This window comes from Amblyraja radiata, chromosome 30, assembly GCF_010909765.2.
Source record: "Amblyraja radiata isolate CabotCenter1 chromosome 30, sAmbRad1.1.pri, whole genome shotgun sequence".
Classification (NCBI taxonomy): domain Eukaryota; kingdom Metazoa; phylum Chordata; class Chondrichthyes; order Rajiformes; family Rajidae; genus Amblyraja; species Amblyraja radiata.
Genome location: NC_045985.1, coordinates 4,884,722 through 4,897,481, shown reverse-complemented (window position 1 = coordinate 4,897,481; position 12,760 = coordinate 4,884,722). Strand labels below are relative to the sequence as shown.

The 12,760-nt window shown below is 46.4% G+C and overlaps 1 protein-coding gene across 1 annotated transcript in view; it reads left to right on the top strand.

Annotated features, from left to right (window-relative positions):
• Positions 1–12,760, top strand: part of LOC116989780 (carnitine O-acetyltransferase-like) — a 42,915-nt gene that overhangs the window by 9,313 nt on the left and 20,842 nt on the right. The window contains exons 2-4 of the mRNA XM_033047354.1: positions 1,681–1,956; positions 3,025–3,143; positions 9,273–9,326. Coding sequence (XP_032903245.1) covers positions 1,681–1,956; positions 3,025–3,143; positions 9,273–9,326 — 449 coding nt within the window. The remainder of the gene's footprint in view (positions 1–1,680; positions 1,957–3,024; positions 3,144–9,272; positions 9,327–12,760) is intronic.

The window sequence follows — 12,760 nt, the reverse complement described above, 5'->3', positions numbered from 1 at the left end:
AAGAGGGAGGGAGGGAGAGAGCAAAAGACAGAGAGACACAACGTGGGTCGGTAGGTGAATGACTAACCTGCAAACCCAGAAGAAGCCCCTTCTCACGTTCCAGGGCCCTCACTCATGATGGTGAGTTTAATGAAATTCTCAACGTGTCATCGATCTACATTCCTCAGTAAATGTAATTGTGTTTTAAACAAGTATTAATGCGCCGCATGAATTTTATTCAAAGGAACACGGCGTCATTAATGCTTGTTCAAAACACAATAACAACTGAGGAATGCGGATTGATGCAGATTGATGACATTGTATAACAAGGTGTTAACTACTTGCTGTTAAGAAGTGCTAACAGTACTGGTTAACAAATCGTTTGTGTCTGATGGCCGTGAAGCGGTTGTTATACATGTTCGTTTAAAAAAAATCCGGATGGCGGATTAAAAAAAATCTTTATTTAACAAAGAGAATTCGTATTTCCGTACGAAATACGGAACATTAATGCGGGGCCCCGCTTAGGGGCGGGGCCCAATTGGGAGCAATCAGTCAAATCGCCTTAAGGCCGGCCCTGTTTACCGGTACAACAAAAATATTATTACAAGCAGAAATGACAGTGGCAAAGATTTATTGGGGCAGGTGGGCACAAATTCAGGAGGGTATTCGACTGGGCGACCAAAATAAAATATAGGCCCATGATAAAATTAACACTTCTTCTTCGAGTCCGTTGCAATCTCAGATGTCGTTCTGCCAGAATCTGGCGCAGGTCACAGCTGGTCGGGTCGGTTCAGCCAGGTCCTGGGGGCTGCACTGGGGGGCATCGTCACACTCCAGTAGGTGGGGCATTATCTGTACTGCTCCACAGCTGCATGTGTCTTCTGCCTGGTAGTTCCAGGCTTTCATAAGTGCTTTGCACCTCACCTGCTCCACTCGTAATCTGTTGAGGGTCTTCCAGGTTGGCCATGGGAGGTCGTGCCCGCTGGCGAGGCATTCAGTCGGAGTGATTCCTCTCTCCATCCAGTCGTGGGCTCGTGTGTTGAGCTGGTTCCATTCATCTTTCCAGATGTTGGTCCTTGCTGTTTCTTTGGTTGTCTGGAGAGGTGGGACTGTCTGCAAGAAACTGGCTCTGGATTTCAGTCGGGGTGGAGGTGCTGTGTGACCGTGCATGCGGTGCCTGGTATCGATCTCCTGCAGATCTGGGATAAAAGTGAAACAAAATGAAAACGCTGGATACACTTCCTGTAGATTTTTCTCCTACGTATTTAGGTTAATATCTTTGGTCAAAGATGTATATAATAAGCCTCAGAAGGCAGTGGAGGCCAATTCACTGGATGTTTTCGAGAGCGTTAGATTTAGCTCTTAGGGCTAACGGAATCAAGGGATATGGGGAAATAGCAGGAACGGGGCAATGATTTTCGATGATCTTCCATGATCATATTGAATGGCGGTGCTGGCTCAAAGGGGGAATGGGCGATTTTTTTTGAAGACCTGATACGTCAGTCAATGATGCCGAAAAATATCGCCAAGTGGGACAGGCCCTTTAGGGGTTATGGGGAGAAGGCAGGAGAATGGGGTTAGGAAGGTGAGATAGATCAGCCACGATTGGATGGTGGAGTAGACTTGATGGGCCGAATGGCCTAATGCTGTTACAATCACTTACGACAATCCCGTGACTTTCTTCTCCTCTCCTCATTGCAGCCAGCTCGAATATGGCGATCTCCGCTCCAGGTCAAGACTCCAGGCTTTTTCCGCCCTCCACCAAGGGCTTTCTCCTCGCAGTGCCCGTTGCCTCAGCTGCCCGTGCCTCCGTTGAGACATACGCTGGAGCGCTACCTCCTGGCGCTGCAACCCCTGGTCACCCCGGAGGAGCTGGAACAGACGAGGCAAATGGTGAGGGACTTCAGTAAGCCGCACGGCATCGGGCCGAAACTGCAGGACAGGCTGGAGAAGCGGTCGAAGAGAAGTGAGAACTGGGTGAGTACTGCTCGTCACCTCCTCGAACTCCTCAATACACAACCAAACCCGAAACGGTAACAGAGGGAGGCTGACTCAATTCAGGGACAAAGACCTGAACATCTCGACAATGAACAGTTATGAGTCAATGAAAGTAAGCATGCAGGTACTGCAGGCAGTGAAGAAAGCGAATGGCATGTTGGCCTTCACCACAAGAGGAGTTGAGTATAGGCGCAAAGAGGTCCTTCTGCAGTTGTACAGGGCCCTAGTGAGACCACGCCTGGTGTATTGTGTGCAGTTTTGGTCCCCTAACTTGAGGAATGACATTCTTGCTATTGAGGGAGTGCAGCGTAGGTTCACCAGGTTAATTCCCGGGATGGCGGGACTGTCATATGTTGATAGATTGGAGCGGCTGGGCTTGTGTACTCTGGAAGTTAGAAGGATGAGAGGGCATCTTATTGAAACATATAAGGGTTTGGACACGCTAGAGGCAGGAAATATATTCCCAATGTTGGGGGAGTCCAGAACCAGGGGCCACAGTTTAAGAATAAGGGGTAAGCCATTTGGAACAGAGATTAGGGAAAAACCTTTTCACACAGAGAGTTGTGAGTCTGTGGAATTCTCTGCCTCAAGAGGGTGGTGGAGGCTGGTTCTCTGGATGCTTTCAAGAGAGTTAGTTAGGGATAGCGGAGTTAAGGGATGTGGGGAGAAGGCAGGAACGGGGTACTGATTGTGGATGATCAGCCATGATCACATTGAATGGCGGTGCTGGCTCGAAGGGCCAAGCGACCCACTCCTGCACCTATTGTCTATTGGAGGTAGACAAAAGTGCTGGATAAACTCAGCGGGTGAGGCAGCATCTATGGAGCGAAAGAAATAGGCAATGTTTTGGGCCGAAACTCATCTTCAGACTAAAGAAGAGTTTCGGCCCAAAACGTTGCCTATTTCCTTCGCTCCATAGATGCTGCCTCACCCGCTGAGTTTCTCCAGCACTTTTGTCTACCTTTGATTTTCCAGCATCTGCAGTTCCTTCTTGAACCTATTGTCTATTGTCCTGTCTCTCCAATCCTGTGGTTGCTTCTCTTTCAGCTCACCGACTGGTGGATCCAGAGCGCCTACCTGACGTGCCGGCTCCCCCTGGCTGTCCACTCGAACCCTGCCGTGGTTCTGCCCAAACAGGACTACAATGATTGGAAAGGGCAGCTCAGGTAGGACTGTCCTCACCAGGTTTGTGTTCAGCATTCAAATCTATTGCTTATTGTCAATGAGGCGCAGATGCGGTAGAAATCTTGCTTCTCAAATTCAAGTTACATTTATTGTCACATGCACCAATTGGCGCAGCGAGGTTTGAGTTACCAGACAGCCATACGTATAAAAAGAACACAATACCCGATAGAGTTTAACAAGAACATCATTACACAGCAGAATCAAGGTTTCCCACTGTGAGGGAAGGCACTAAAGTTCAGTCATCTTCCTCTTTGTTCACCCGTGGTCGGGGCCGTTGAGCCCTCTGCAGTCGCCACTACGACTACGGGTGCTGTCTGTACGGAGTTTGTACGTTCTCCCCGTGACCGCGTGGGTTTTCTCCGAGATCTTCGGTTTCCTCCCACACTCCAAAGACGTGCAGGTTAATTGGCTTGGTATAAGTGTAAATTGTCCCTGGTGTGTGTATGTGTGATGGTGTTAATGTGTGGGGATCGATCGCTGGTCGGTGTGGCTCGTTTGGACGAAGGGCCTGGTTAGTTTTGAAGTTAGATTTAGCTCTAGGGGCAAAAGGAATCGAGGGATATGGGAGAAAAAGCAGGAAGGGGGTGCTGATTTTAGATTTTCAGCCATGATCATATTGAATGGCGGTGCAGGCTCGGTGGGCCGAATGGCCTACTCCTGCATCTATGTTTCTGTGTTTCCACGCTGTATTTCTAAAACTAAAAGTAAATCTAAGCACTGAAAGTTCTACCAGCAGAGGGGTACATAGGCTTTGCACAATTTAACCTCACTTTCTTACTCTCATGATTCAAAACTAATCTGTAACTTACTAACTGTTTAAGAAAAAACTGCAGATGCTGGAAAAATCGAAGGTAGACAAAAATGCTGGAGAAACTCAGCGGGTGAGGCAGCGTCTATGGTGCGAAGGAATAGGCAACGTTTCGGGTCGAGACCCTTCTTCAGACTGATGTGGGGAGGGGGGGACAGGAAGAAGAAAGGAAAGAGGCGGAGACAGTGGGCTGTGGGAGAGCTGGGAAGGGGTGGGGAAGGGGAGGAGAAAGCAAGGACTACCTGAAATTTGGAGAAGTCAATGTTCATACCGCTGGGGTGTAAACTCATCACCCCCACCAAATCCTGGCATCACATCACTCCAGTCCTCAAACAACTTCACTGGCTTCCCATCTCCCACCGGATCACCTACAAAATCCTGGTCCTCACCTACAAAGCCCTCCACAATCTGGCCCCCCCCCATATCTCACCGACCTCCTCTCCCCCTACCAACCCCCACGGTCCCTCAGATCCACATCAGCCGGTCTCCTCTCCATCCACAAATCCAACCTCTGCAGTTTTGGGGACAGAGCCTTCTCCAGGGCAGCTCCCAGGCTCTGGAACTCCCTCCCCCAACTGATCCGCAATTCCGTGTCCCTCACCATCTTCCAGTCCCGCCTCAAGACCCATCTCTTCACCTCTGCCTATCCTTAGCCCCACGTCCCCCTACCTTTTCATCTGTGCTTGAATGGCCTCATATTGTGTTTTGAATTGAATTCTGTCTTTAATTTGTGTACTAGTCATGTCTCTACTATTTATTTCATTCCGCTTACATGTTTTTCCTCTACTTGCTAAATTTTTGTAAGGTGTCCTTGAGACTCTTGAAAGGCGCCCATAAATAAAATGTATTATTATTATTATTATTAAACTGCCCAAGCGAAATATGAGGTGCTGCTCCTCCAATTTGCGGTGGGACTCACTCTGGCCATGGAGGAGGCCCAGGACAGAAAGTAACTTACTTTTTTTATTACACTCATGGTCCAGATAAAAGACAAGACATGCATAGAACAAATTGCATACAAAAGCCCAATAAATGACACACAAAAACACAACACATGGTTTAAGATCAAGAATCAGTGTCCTACAACAAGGCAACTACTGTACACCAATGTCTCCACGGCTGGGATTGGTAGCGTGTATGTTTTATTTTTAAGGCCAAGATGATTTCATTTTCAGAGTAATTAATCTGGAAAATACATTTTTACATAAGATTTAGACAATAGGTGCAGGAGTAGGCCATTCGACCCATCGAGCCAGCACTGCCATTCAATGTGATCATGGCTGATCATCCCCAATCAGTACCCCATTCCTGCCTTCTCCCCATATCCCCTGACTCCACTATCTTTAAGAGCCCTATCTAGCTCTCTCTTGAAAGTATCCAGAGAACCGGCCCCCACAGCCCTCTGAGGCAGAGAATTCCACAGACTCACAACTCTCTGTGAGAAAAAGTGTTTCCTCATCTCTGTACTAAATGGCTCACCCCTTATTCTTAAACTGTGTGGCCCCTGGTTCTGGACTCCCCCAACATCGGGAACATGTTTCCTGCCTCTAGTGTGTCCAAACCCTTAATAATCTTCTATGTTTCAATAAGATACCCTCTCATCCTTCTAATCTCCAGAGAATACAAGCCCAGTCGCTCCATTATCTCAGCATATGATAGTCCTGCCTTCCCGTGAATTAACCTTGTAAACCTACGCTGCACTCCCTCAATAGCAAGAATGTCCTTCCTCAAATTAGGGGACCAAAACTGCATACAAGTATACCAATGTCTCCAAGGCTGGGATTGGTTGTATGTAGTGCTAAACCTTGTAGAATTTGACTTGTACACGCTAGAATTTAGAAGATTGAGGGGGGATCTTATAGAAACTTACAAAATTCTTAAGGGGTTGGACAGGCTAGATGCAGGAAAATTATTCCTGATGTTGGGGAAGTCCAGAACTAGGAGTCACAGTTTAAGGATAAGAGGGAAGTCTTTTAGGACTGAGATGAGAAAATCATTTTTTACACAGAGAGTGGTGAATCTGTGGAATTCTCTGCCACAGAAGGTAGTTGAGGCCAGTTCATTGGCTATATTTAAGAGGGAGTTGCGGCCCTTGTGGCTAAATGTGGCCCTTGTGGCTAAAGGGATCAGGGGGTATGGAGAGAAGGCAGGGATGGGATACTGAGTTGGATGATCAGCCGAATGGCCTACTCCTGCACCTATTTTCTATGTTTCTATATTATGTTTGATAAGGCCAAGATGATTTCATTTTCAGAGTCATTAATCCGGAAAATACATTTGTACATAAGATTCCTTAAGACAGTTTGTAAAGTATTGACTCCTGCAGCCACAAACATTTCACTTGCACTACACCATCTAGGTCTCTTAAGTAATATTCTCATGTCATCATTAGTTCAAGTTCAAGTGAGTTTATTGTCATGTGTCCCTGTATAGGACAATGAAATTCTTGCTTTGCTTCAGCACACAGAAAATAGTAGGCATTTACTACAAAACAGATAAATGTGTCCATATACCATGATATAAATATATACACACATGAATAAATAAACTGATAAAGTGCAAATAGCAGAAAGTGGTTATTAATAATCAGAGTTTTGTCCGAGCCAGGTTTAATAGCCTGATGGCTGTGGGGAAGTAGCTATTCCTGAACCTGGTTGTTGCAGTCTTCAGGCTCCTGTACCTTCTACCTGAAGGTAGCGGAGAGATGAGTGTGTGGCCAGGATGGTGTGGGTCTTTGATGATACTGCCAGCCTTTTTGAGGCAGCGACTGCGACAGCTACTTTCAGTCTCTGAGCTTGCTTTTCTGTAGTTTGACCACAAGCGTGCAGTATAGAGTGGTGTACAATATGCTCTGAACAGAGACCATTTCACTCCATCTGTACACGCACTAAAGTTGCGTAAGAGAATGTTTGCTTTTGCAGGCTTTGATATTTTTTTTTGCACTATATTGGGGTTTTCATATATGTTTTTTTTGTGTTTCTAATGTTATCTATTTAGTACTGTGTATACATACCTGCTGTGCTGCCGCCCGTAGGAATTTCATTGTTGCAGTTCGTGCGATTCTTGCCTCTCTTCCTTTGCCTCTTTTTTTAGTTTAGAGATACAGCGCGGAAACAGGCCCTTCGGCCCACCGGGTCCGCGTCGACCAGTGATCCCCACACACTAATACTATCCCACACCCACTAGGGACAATTTTTGTATTTACCAAGCCAATTAACCTACAAACCTGTACGTCTTTAGAGTGAGGGGGGAAACCGAAGATCTCGGAGAAAACCCACGCAGGTCATAATAATAATAATAATAATAATAATAATAATAATAATAATAATAATAATAATAATAATAATAATAATAATAATTATAATAATAATTATAATAAATACTTTATTGATCCCCTCAGGGAAATTCAGATGTCCAGAAGCCCTCAACCAACAAACCCACAGATTCAAAACGAACGCAGACAGAAATGACATAGAATACAATGTGGACACTACCTGAGAGCAATAAATACTTAAAAAGACCAATAATTAACAATTAAAAATTAAAAATTGCAAAATGCATCCCCCTACAGCCTAGCGGTCCGAATTATAAAATCTAATGGCTGCAGGGGTGAAGGATCTCCTGAACCGCTCCGTTCTACAGGGCAGGGAGAGGAGCCGGTTGTTGTTCCGAGTGCTCTTTTGACTCTCCAGAATTACATGGAGGGGATGCCCGGGGTTTTTCAGGATGACCTGCACCTTGTGCCTCATACGCCTCTCAAGCACATCCATCCCAGAGTCATGGGGAGAACGTGCAAACTCCGTACAGACAGCACCCGTAGTCGGGATCGAACCCGGGTCTCTGGCGCTGGATTCGCTGTAAGGCAGCAACTCTACCACTGCGCCACCGTGCTGCCCAATAGACTCTCATCCCTTGTCTCTTGATATAATTCTCCTTACTGTATAATTAAATTGGTTTGGCTATAAATGTAAAATTGTCCCCAGTGTTGTGTCGGGTAGTGGCAATGTGCGGGGATCACCGGTCGGTGGGCTGAAGGGCCTGTTTCTGCTTTGTATCTCTAAACTAAACTAAAACTGCTGTATAATTGACATAGAACTTTAAAACAAAGCACTTTGAAAGCGATTTGTTACTATTTATGCATCTGGATTAAAAAAAAATATTAGTTAGTTTAGTTTATTGTCACGTGTACCGAGGTACAGTGAAAATCTTTTGTTGCGTGCTAACCAGTCAGTGGAATGACAATACATGATTACAATCGAGCCGTCCACAGTGTACAGATACATGATAAAGGGGATAATGTTTAGTGCAAGATATAGTCCAGTACCGTCTGGTCAAAGATAGTCCAAGTGTCCCAAATGCAATACATAGTAGCTCAGGACTGCTCTCTAGTTGTAGGTAGGATGGTTCAGTTGCTTGATAACAGCTGGGAAGAAAGTGATCGAAATTGACTTGAAGTGTTTAAGAAGGAACTGCAGATGCTGGAAAAATCGAATGTAGACAAAAATGCTGGAGAAACTCAGCGGGTGAGGCAGCATCTATGGAGCGAAGGAATAGGTGACGTTTCGGGTCGAGACCCTTCTTCAGACTGAGGGGGCGAGGGGGGGCGGGCGGGAAGAAGAAAGGAAGAGTCGGAGACAGTGGGCTGTGGGAGAGCTGGGATGGGGAGGGGCAGGAGGGAGAAAGCAGGGACTACCTGAAATTGGAGAAGTCAATGTTCATACCGCTGGTGTGTAAACTACCCAAGCTAAATATGAGGTGCTGCTCCTCCAATTTGCGGTGGGACTCACTCTGGCCATGGAGGAGGCCCAGGATAAAAAGGTTGGATTCGGGAGGGGGAGTTGAAGTGCTGAGCCACCGGGAGATCAGGTTGGTTAGTGCGAACTGAGCGGAGGTGTTGGGCGAAGCGATCGCCAAGCTGTTGAAGCGATCGCCAAGTGTTGGGCGAAGCGGTCGGTGGGCTGAAGGGCCTGTTTCTGCTCTATCTCTAAACTAAACTAAAACTGCTGTATAATTGTCATAGAACTTTAAAACAAAGCACTTTGAAAGCGATTTGTTACTATTTATGCATCTGGATTTTTAATAAATATTAAATCATTGTGTTCTAGAGCAGCTGACACCTAGAGCAGCGGATGCAATAGATTAGGTTGGAGGAGGTGCAGGTGAACCTCTGCCTCACTGAAACTGGAGTTAACAATTAACATGACTGTGCATTGATTGGAATAAGACACTGCCCCAGTATCTCCAAATAATCTCGATGCTTAGGAACGATTGAATTCTCATGGTTATTTTCTTGTCTCTACAGGTTTGCGGCCAAACTAATCGCTGGAGTGCTGGACTTCAAGTGTAAGCTCGACAGGTAAGTGTTTCCAGTTGACATCTTGGACCTGTCCCTGACATCACACCTGGTTTGTCATTGCCAAGTTTGGAAAGGTCTCTACTAAGCTTGGTGGCACAGCGGTAGAGCTACTGCCTTACAGCGCCAGAGTTCTGGGTTCGATCCCGACTGCGGGGTGCTTGTCTATACAGAGTTTGCACTTTCCCCCTGTGACCTTCGGCAGTTGTACAGGGCCCTAGTGAGACCACACCTGGAGCATTGTGTGCAGTTTGGGTCTCCAAATTTGAGGAAGGACATTCTTGCTATTGAGGGAGTGCAGCGTTGGTTCACCAGGTTAATTCCCGGGATGGCGGGACTGTCATATGTAGAAAGAATGGAGCGACTGGACTTGTATACACTGGAATTTAGAAGGATGAGAGGGCACCTTATTGAAACATATAAGATTATTAAGGGATTAGACTCGCTAGAGGCAGGAAACATGTTCCCGGTTGGGGGAGTCCAGAACCAGGGGCCACAGTTTAAGAATAATCTTCCTTAATGAGGAGAATAATTTTCCTTAATGAGGAGAAAAATGGCGGCCGGTGCAGCAGCAGCACGGCGTGCTGTGGGAGAGTTTTCTCGAGAGTTTTCGCGAATTAAACCGGAGATTTACCATACTGAAGACGGTAGAGTCATAGTCGAGGATGAATTGCTGAACTTTATTATGGTCAAAATGCGAACAATAAGCCAGGATGATATTGTGTCGATAGTTACGAGCAGTTTCAGCTCCGAGCGGATTGAGTCCTCAAAGGCAGTTTTGTCAGAGCTCTTCCCACACAACAAGCGATGGATCTCCTACAGGGGACAAAAGAAGGACATTAACAATGTCAAAATGTGCCTGCAAGTGCTTAATGAGTGCGGCGAAGAGATATAACCATATATAACCATATAACAATTACAGCACGGAAACAGGCCATCTCGACCCTTCTAGTCCGTGCCGAACACATAATCTCCCCTAGTCCCATATACCTGCGCTCAGACCATAACCCTCCATTCCTTTCCCATCCATATAACTATCCAATTTATTTTTAAATGATAAAAACGAACCTGCCTCCACCACCTTCACTGGAAGCTCATTCCACACAGCTACCACTCTCTGAGTAAAGAAGTTCCCCCTCATGTTACCCCTAAACTTCTGTCCCTTAATTCTCAAGTCATGTCCCCTTGTTTGAATCTTCCCTACTCTCAGTGGGAAAAGCTTATCCACATCAACTCTGTCTATCCCTCTCATCATTTTAAAGACCTCTATCAAGTCCTCCCTTAACCTTCTGCGCTCCAAAGAATAAAGCCCTAACTTGTTCAACCTTTCTCTGTAACTTAGTTGCTGAAACCCAGGCAACATTCTAGTAAATCTCCTCTGTACTCTCTCTATTTTGTTGACATCCTTCCTATAATTAGGCGACCAAAATTGTACACCATACTCCAGAATTGGCCTCACCAATGCCTTGTACAATTTTAACATTACATCCCAAGATTTGTATCGCACTTCCTGGATGAATTACCCCCCCGTCTCATTTAAACACATCGATGTGTCTGCGCTCCTCGGGAAAATGCAGCAAATCAATGCTGACATTGACTACCTAAAAAGAACTATGGGAACTCAGGTAGCTGCCTGTGAAACATTGTGGGAGGTTTCTGCTAAACTCGACGGCCGTCTGACTGCTGTGGAGGGGGCTTGTGGCCCGGACGCTACTTTTTCGGCTGCCTGCCTCTCTGCTGTGGAGATTAAACCGGGCCCTGCGCCCAGTGCGACAGGTCTTTCCTCGACTGTGTTGGAGAAGTCGCCGGGCCCTGATCCTGCCCCCTGCACTCCCTCTGTGGTTAATGGATGGTTGACAGTAACGCCTGGCGGGACCGAAGGTATACAACCAGCCCAGCCTGTAGATCCAGCCCTGGGACGAACGCAGACTCCCCCGTGGAGCATGGTGGTGAAGGAAGGGCGCCGACTGAAGCAGGTACCTGAGAACTCTGCCCATCGACGCCCTACACCTCGCGCTGTAAAAACTCCAGCGAGGCGTGTGAGAAAGAAGGCCGGCATAATCGGGACTGGTGTGGTTAGCAATATACTGGCTGTCAAAACAAAGAAGGTATTTGCTACATAGTTTGATCTCAGCGTGGACGCCAACACTCTCAGTGACTACTTAAAAACGAAGCTGGGTCGGGAAGTGATATGTAGAAAAATAGATACGACACAGAGTAGATTCAGCTCCTTCTGTGTCACCGCTGAATGTAATGTTGTGGCGGAGCTGTACGATCCGCAGCTTTGGCCCGCTGGGTCTTTTGTCCGACGCTACTATGAGCCTCGTCGCCCTAGAGGAGCAGACGGAGGCCCGGCTGGTCCAGAGGATGCCCCCCGCTCTCAGGATGAGGAGCTGCTGCACGGTAACGATGCTGGGGTGCCTGTCGCATCTGTGGGCGAGGACGGGATGAAGGCCAGCTGCTCCGCTGGGACCGACAAAACACATTAAATGCATGTTGTTTCATACAACACTCGCGGTTTGCGAGTAGGACATTCTGCTACTGATAGATCAAGACGTTTGGTGGTGGACACACTGCTGGACCAATGTGACATTCTGTGCCTGCAAGAAACCTGGATGGCGAAACAAGATCTGGATAAGTTGAACACTCTACACATGAACTTCCATGGGGCTGGAGAGTCCACTACTGACCTCAGTACGAGGCTGGTTCGGGGTAGGATAGCTGGTGGTGTAGCTATACTGTGGAACATCAAATATGACTCACTGGTGAAGGTGGTGCGTCTAAATGTTGACTGGGCCATAGGGCTGGAGTGTAATTATAATGAAAAGAAATTTACTGTCTTAAATGTCTATACACCGTATGAATCATATGAGCATGAGGACGAATTTCTGAACAGGTTAGCTTTTATTCAGTCCTTCATAGAGGACAACAGCTCATCTTGTGTCTACGTCATGGGTGATTTTAATGCTGACATGTCAGATAGCAAATCTTTATTTGCAGCACACCTGCAGCAGTTTTGTAATGAGTCTAAATTAATTCTATCGAGTAAAACTCTGTTGCCTGACACAAGTTTTACCTATGTTAGTGAAGCGTGGCACACAACATCTTGGTTAGACCATATTGTGACCACAGCTGATGATCATGCCTCACTGGAAAAGGTGGAGATTTGTTATGAACTTGCCACCTCTGATCACATACCTATTGCTGCACGGTTAAATGTTGAGAATGTCCCCCTGCTGTCCAGTAATAATAATGCTGCTTCCTCAAGTAAACTGGACTGGTCAAAACTGAGCAGAGAGGTTATGGCTGGATACTCACTGCAAACGGACAGTTTTTAAAAATAATATTGCATTGCCTCAAGAGGCCCTAATGTGCTCAGATATGAATTATAAGGACGTGCAACATGCTGAAAAACTCTGTGCCATGTATGATGTCAT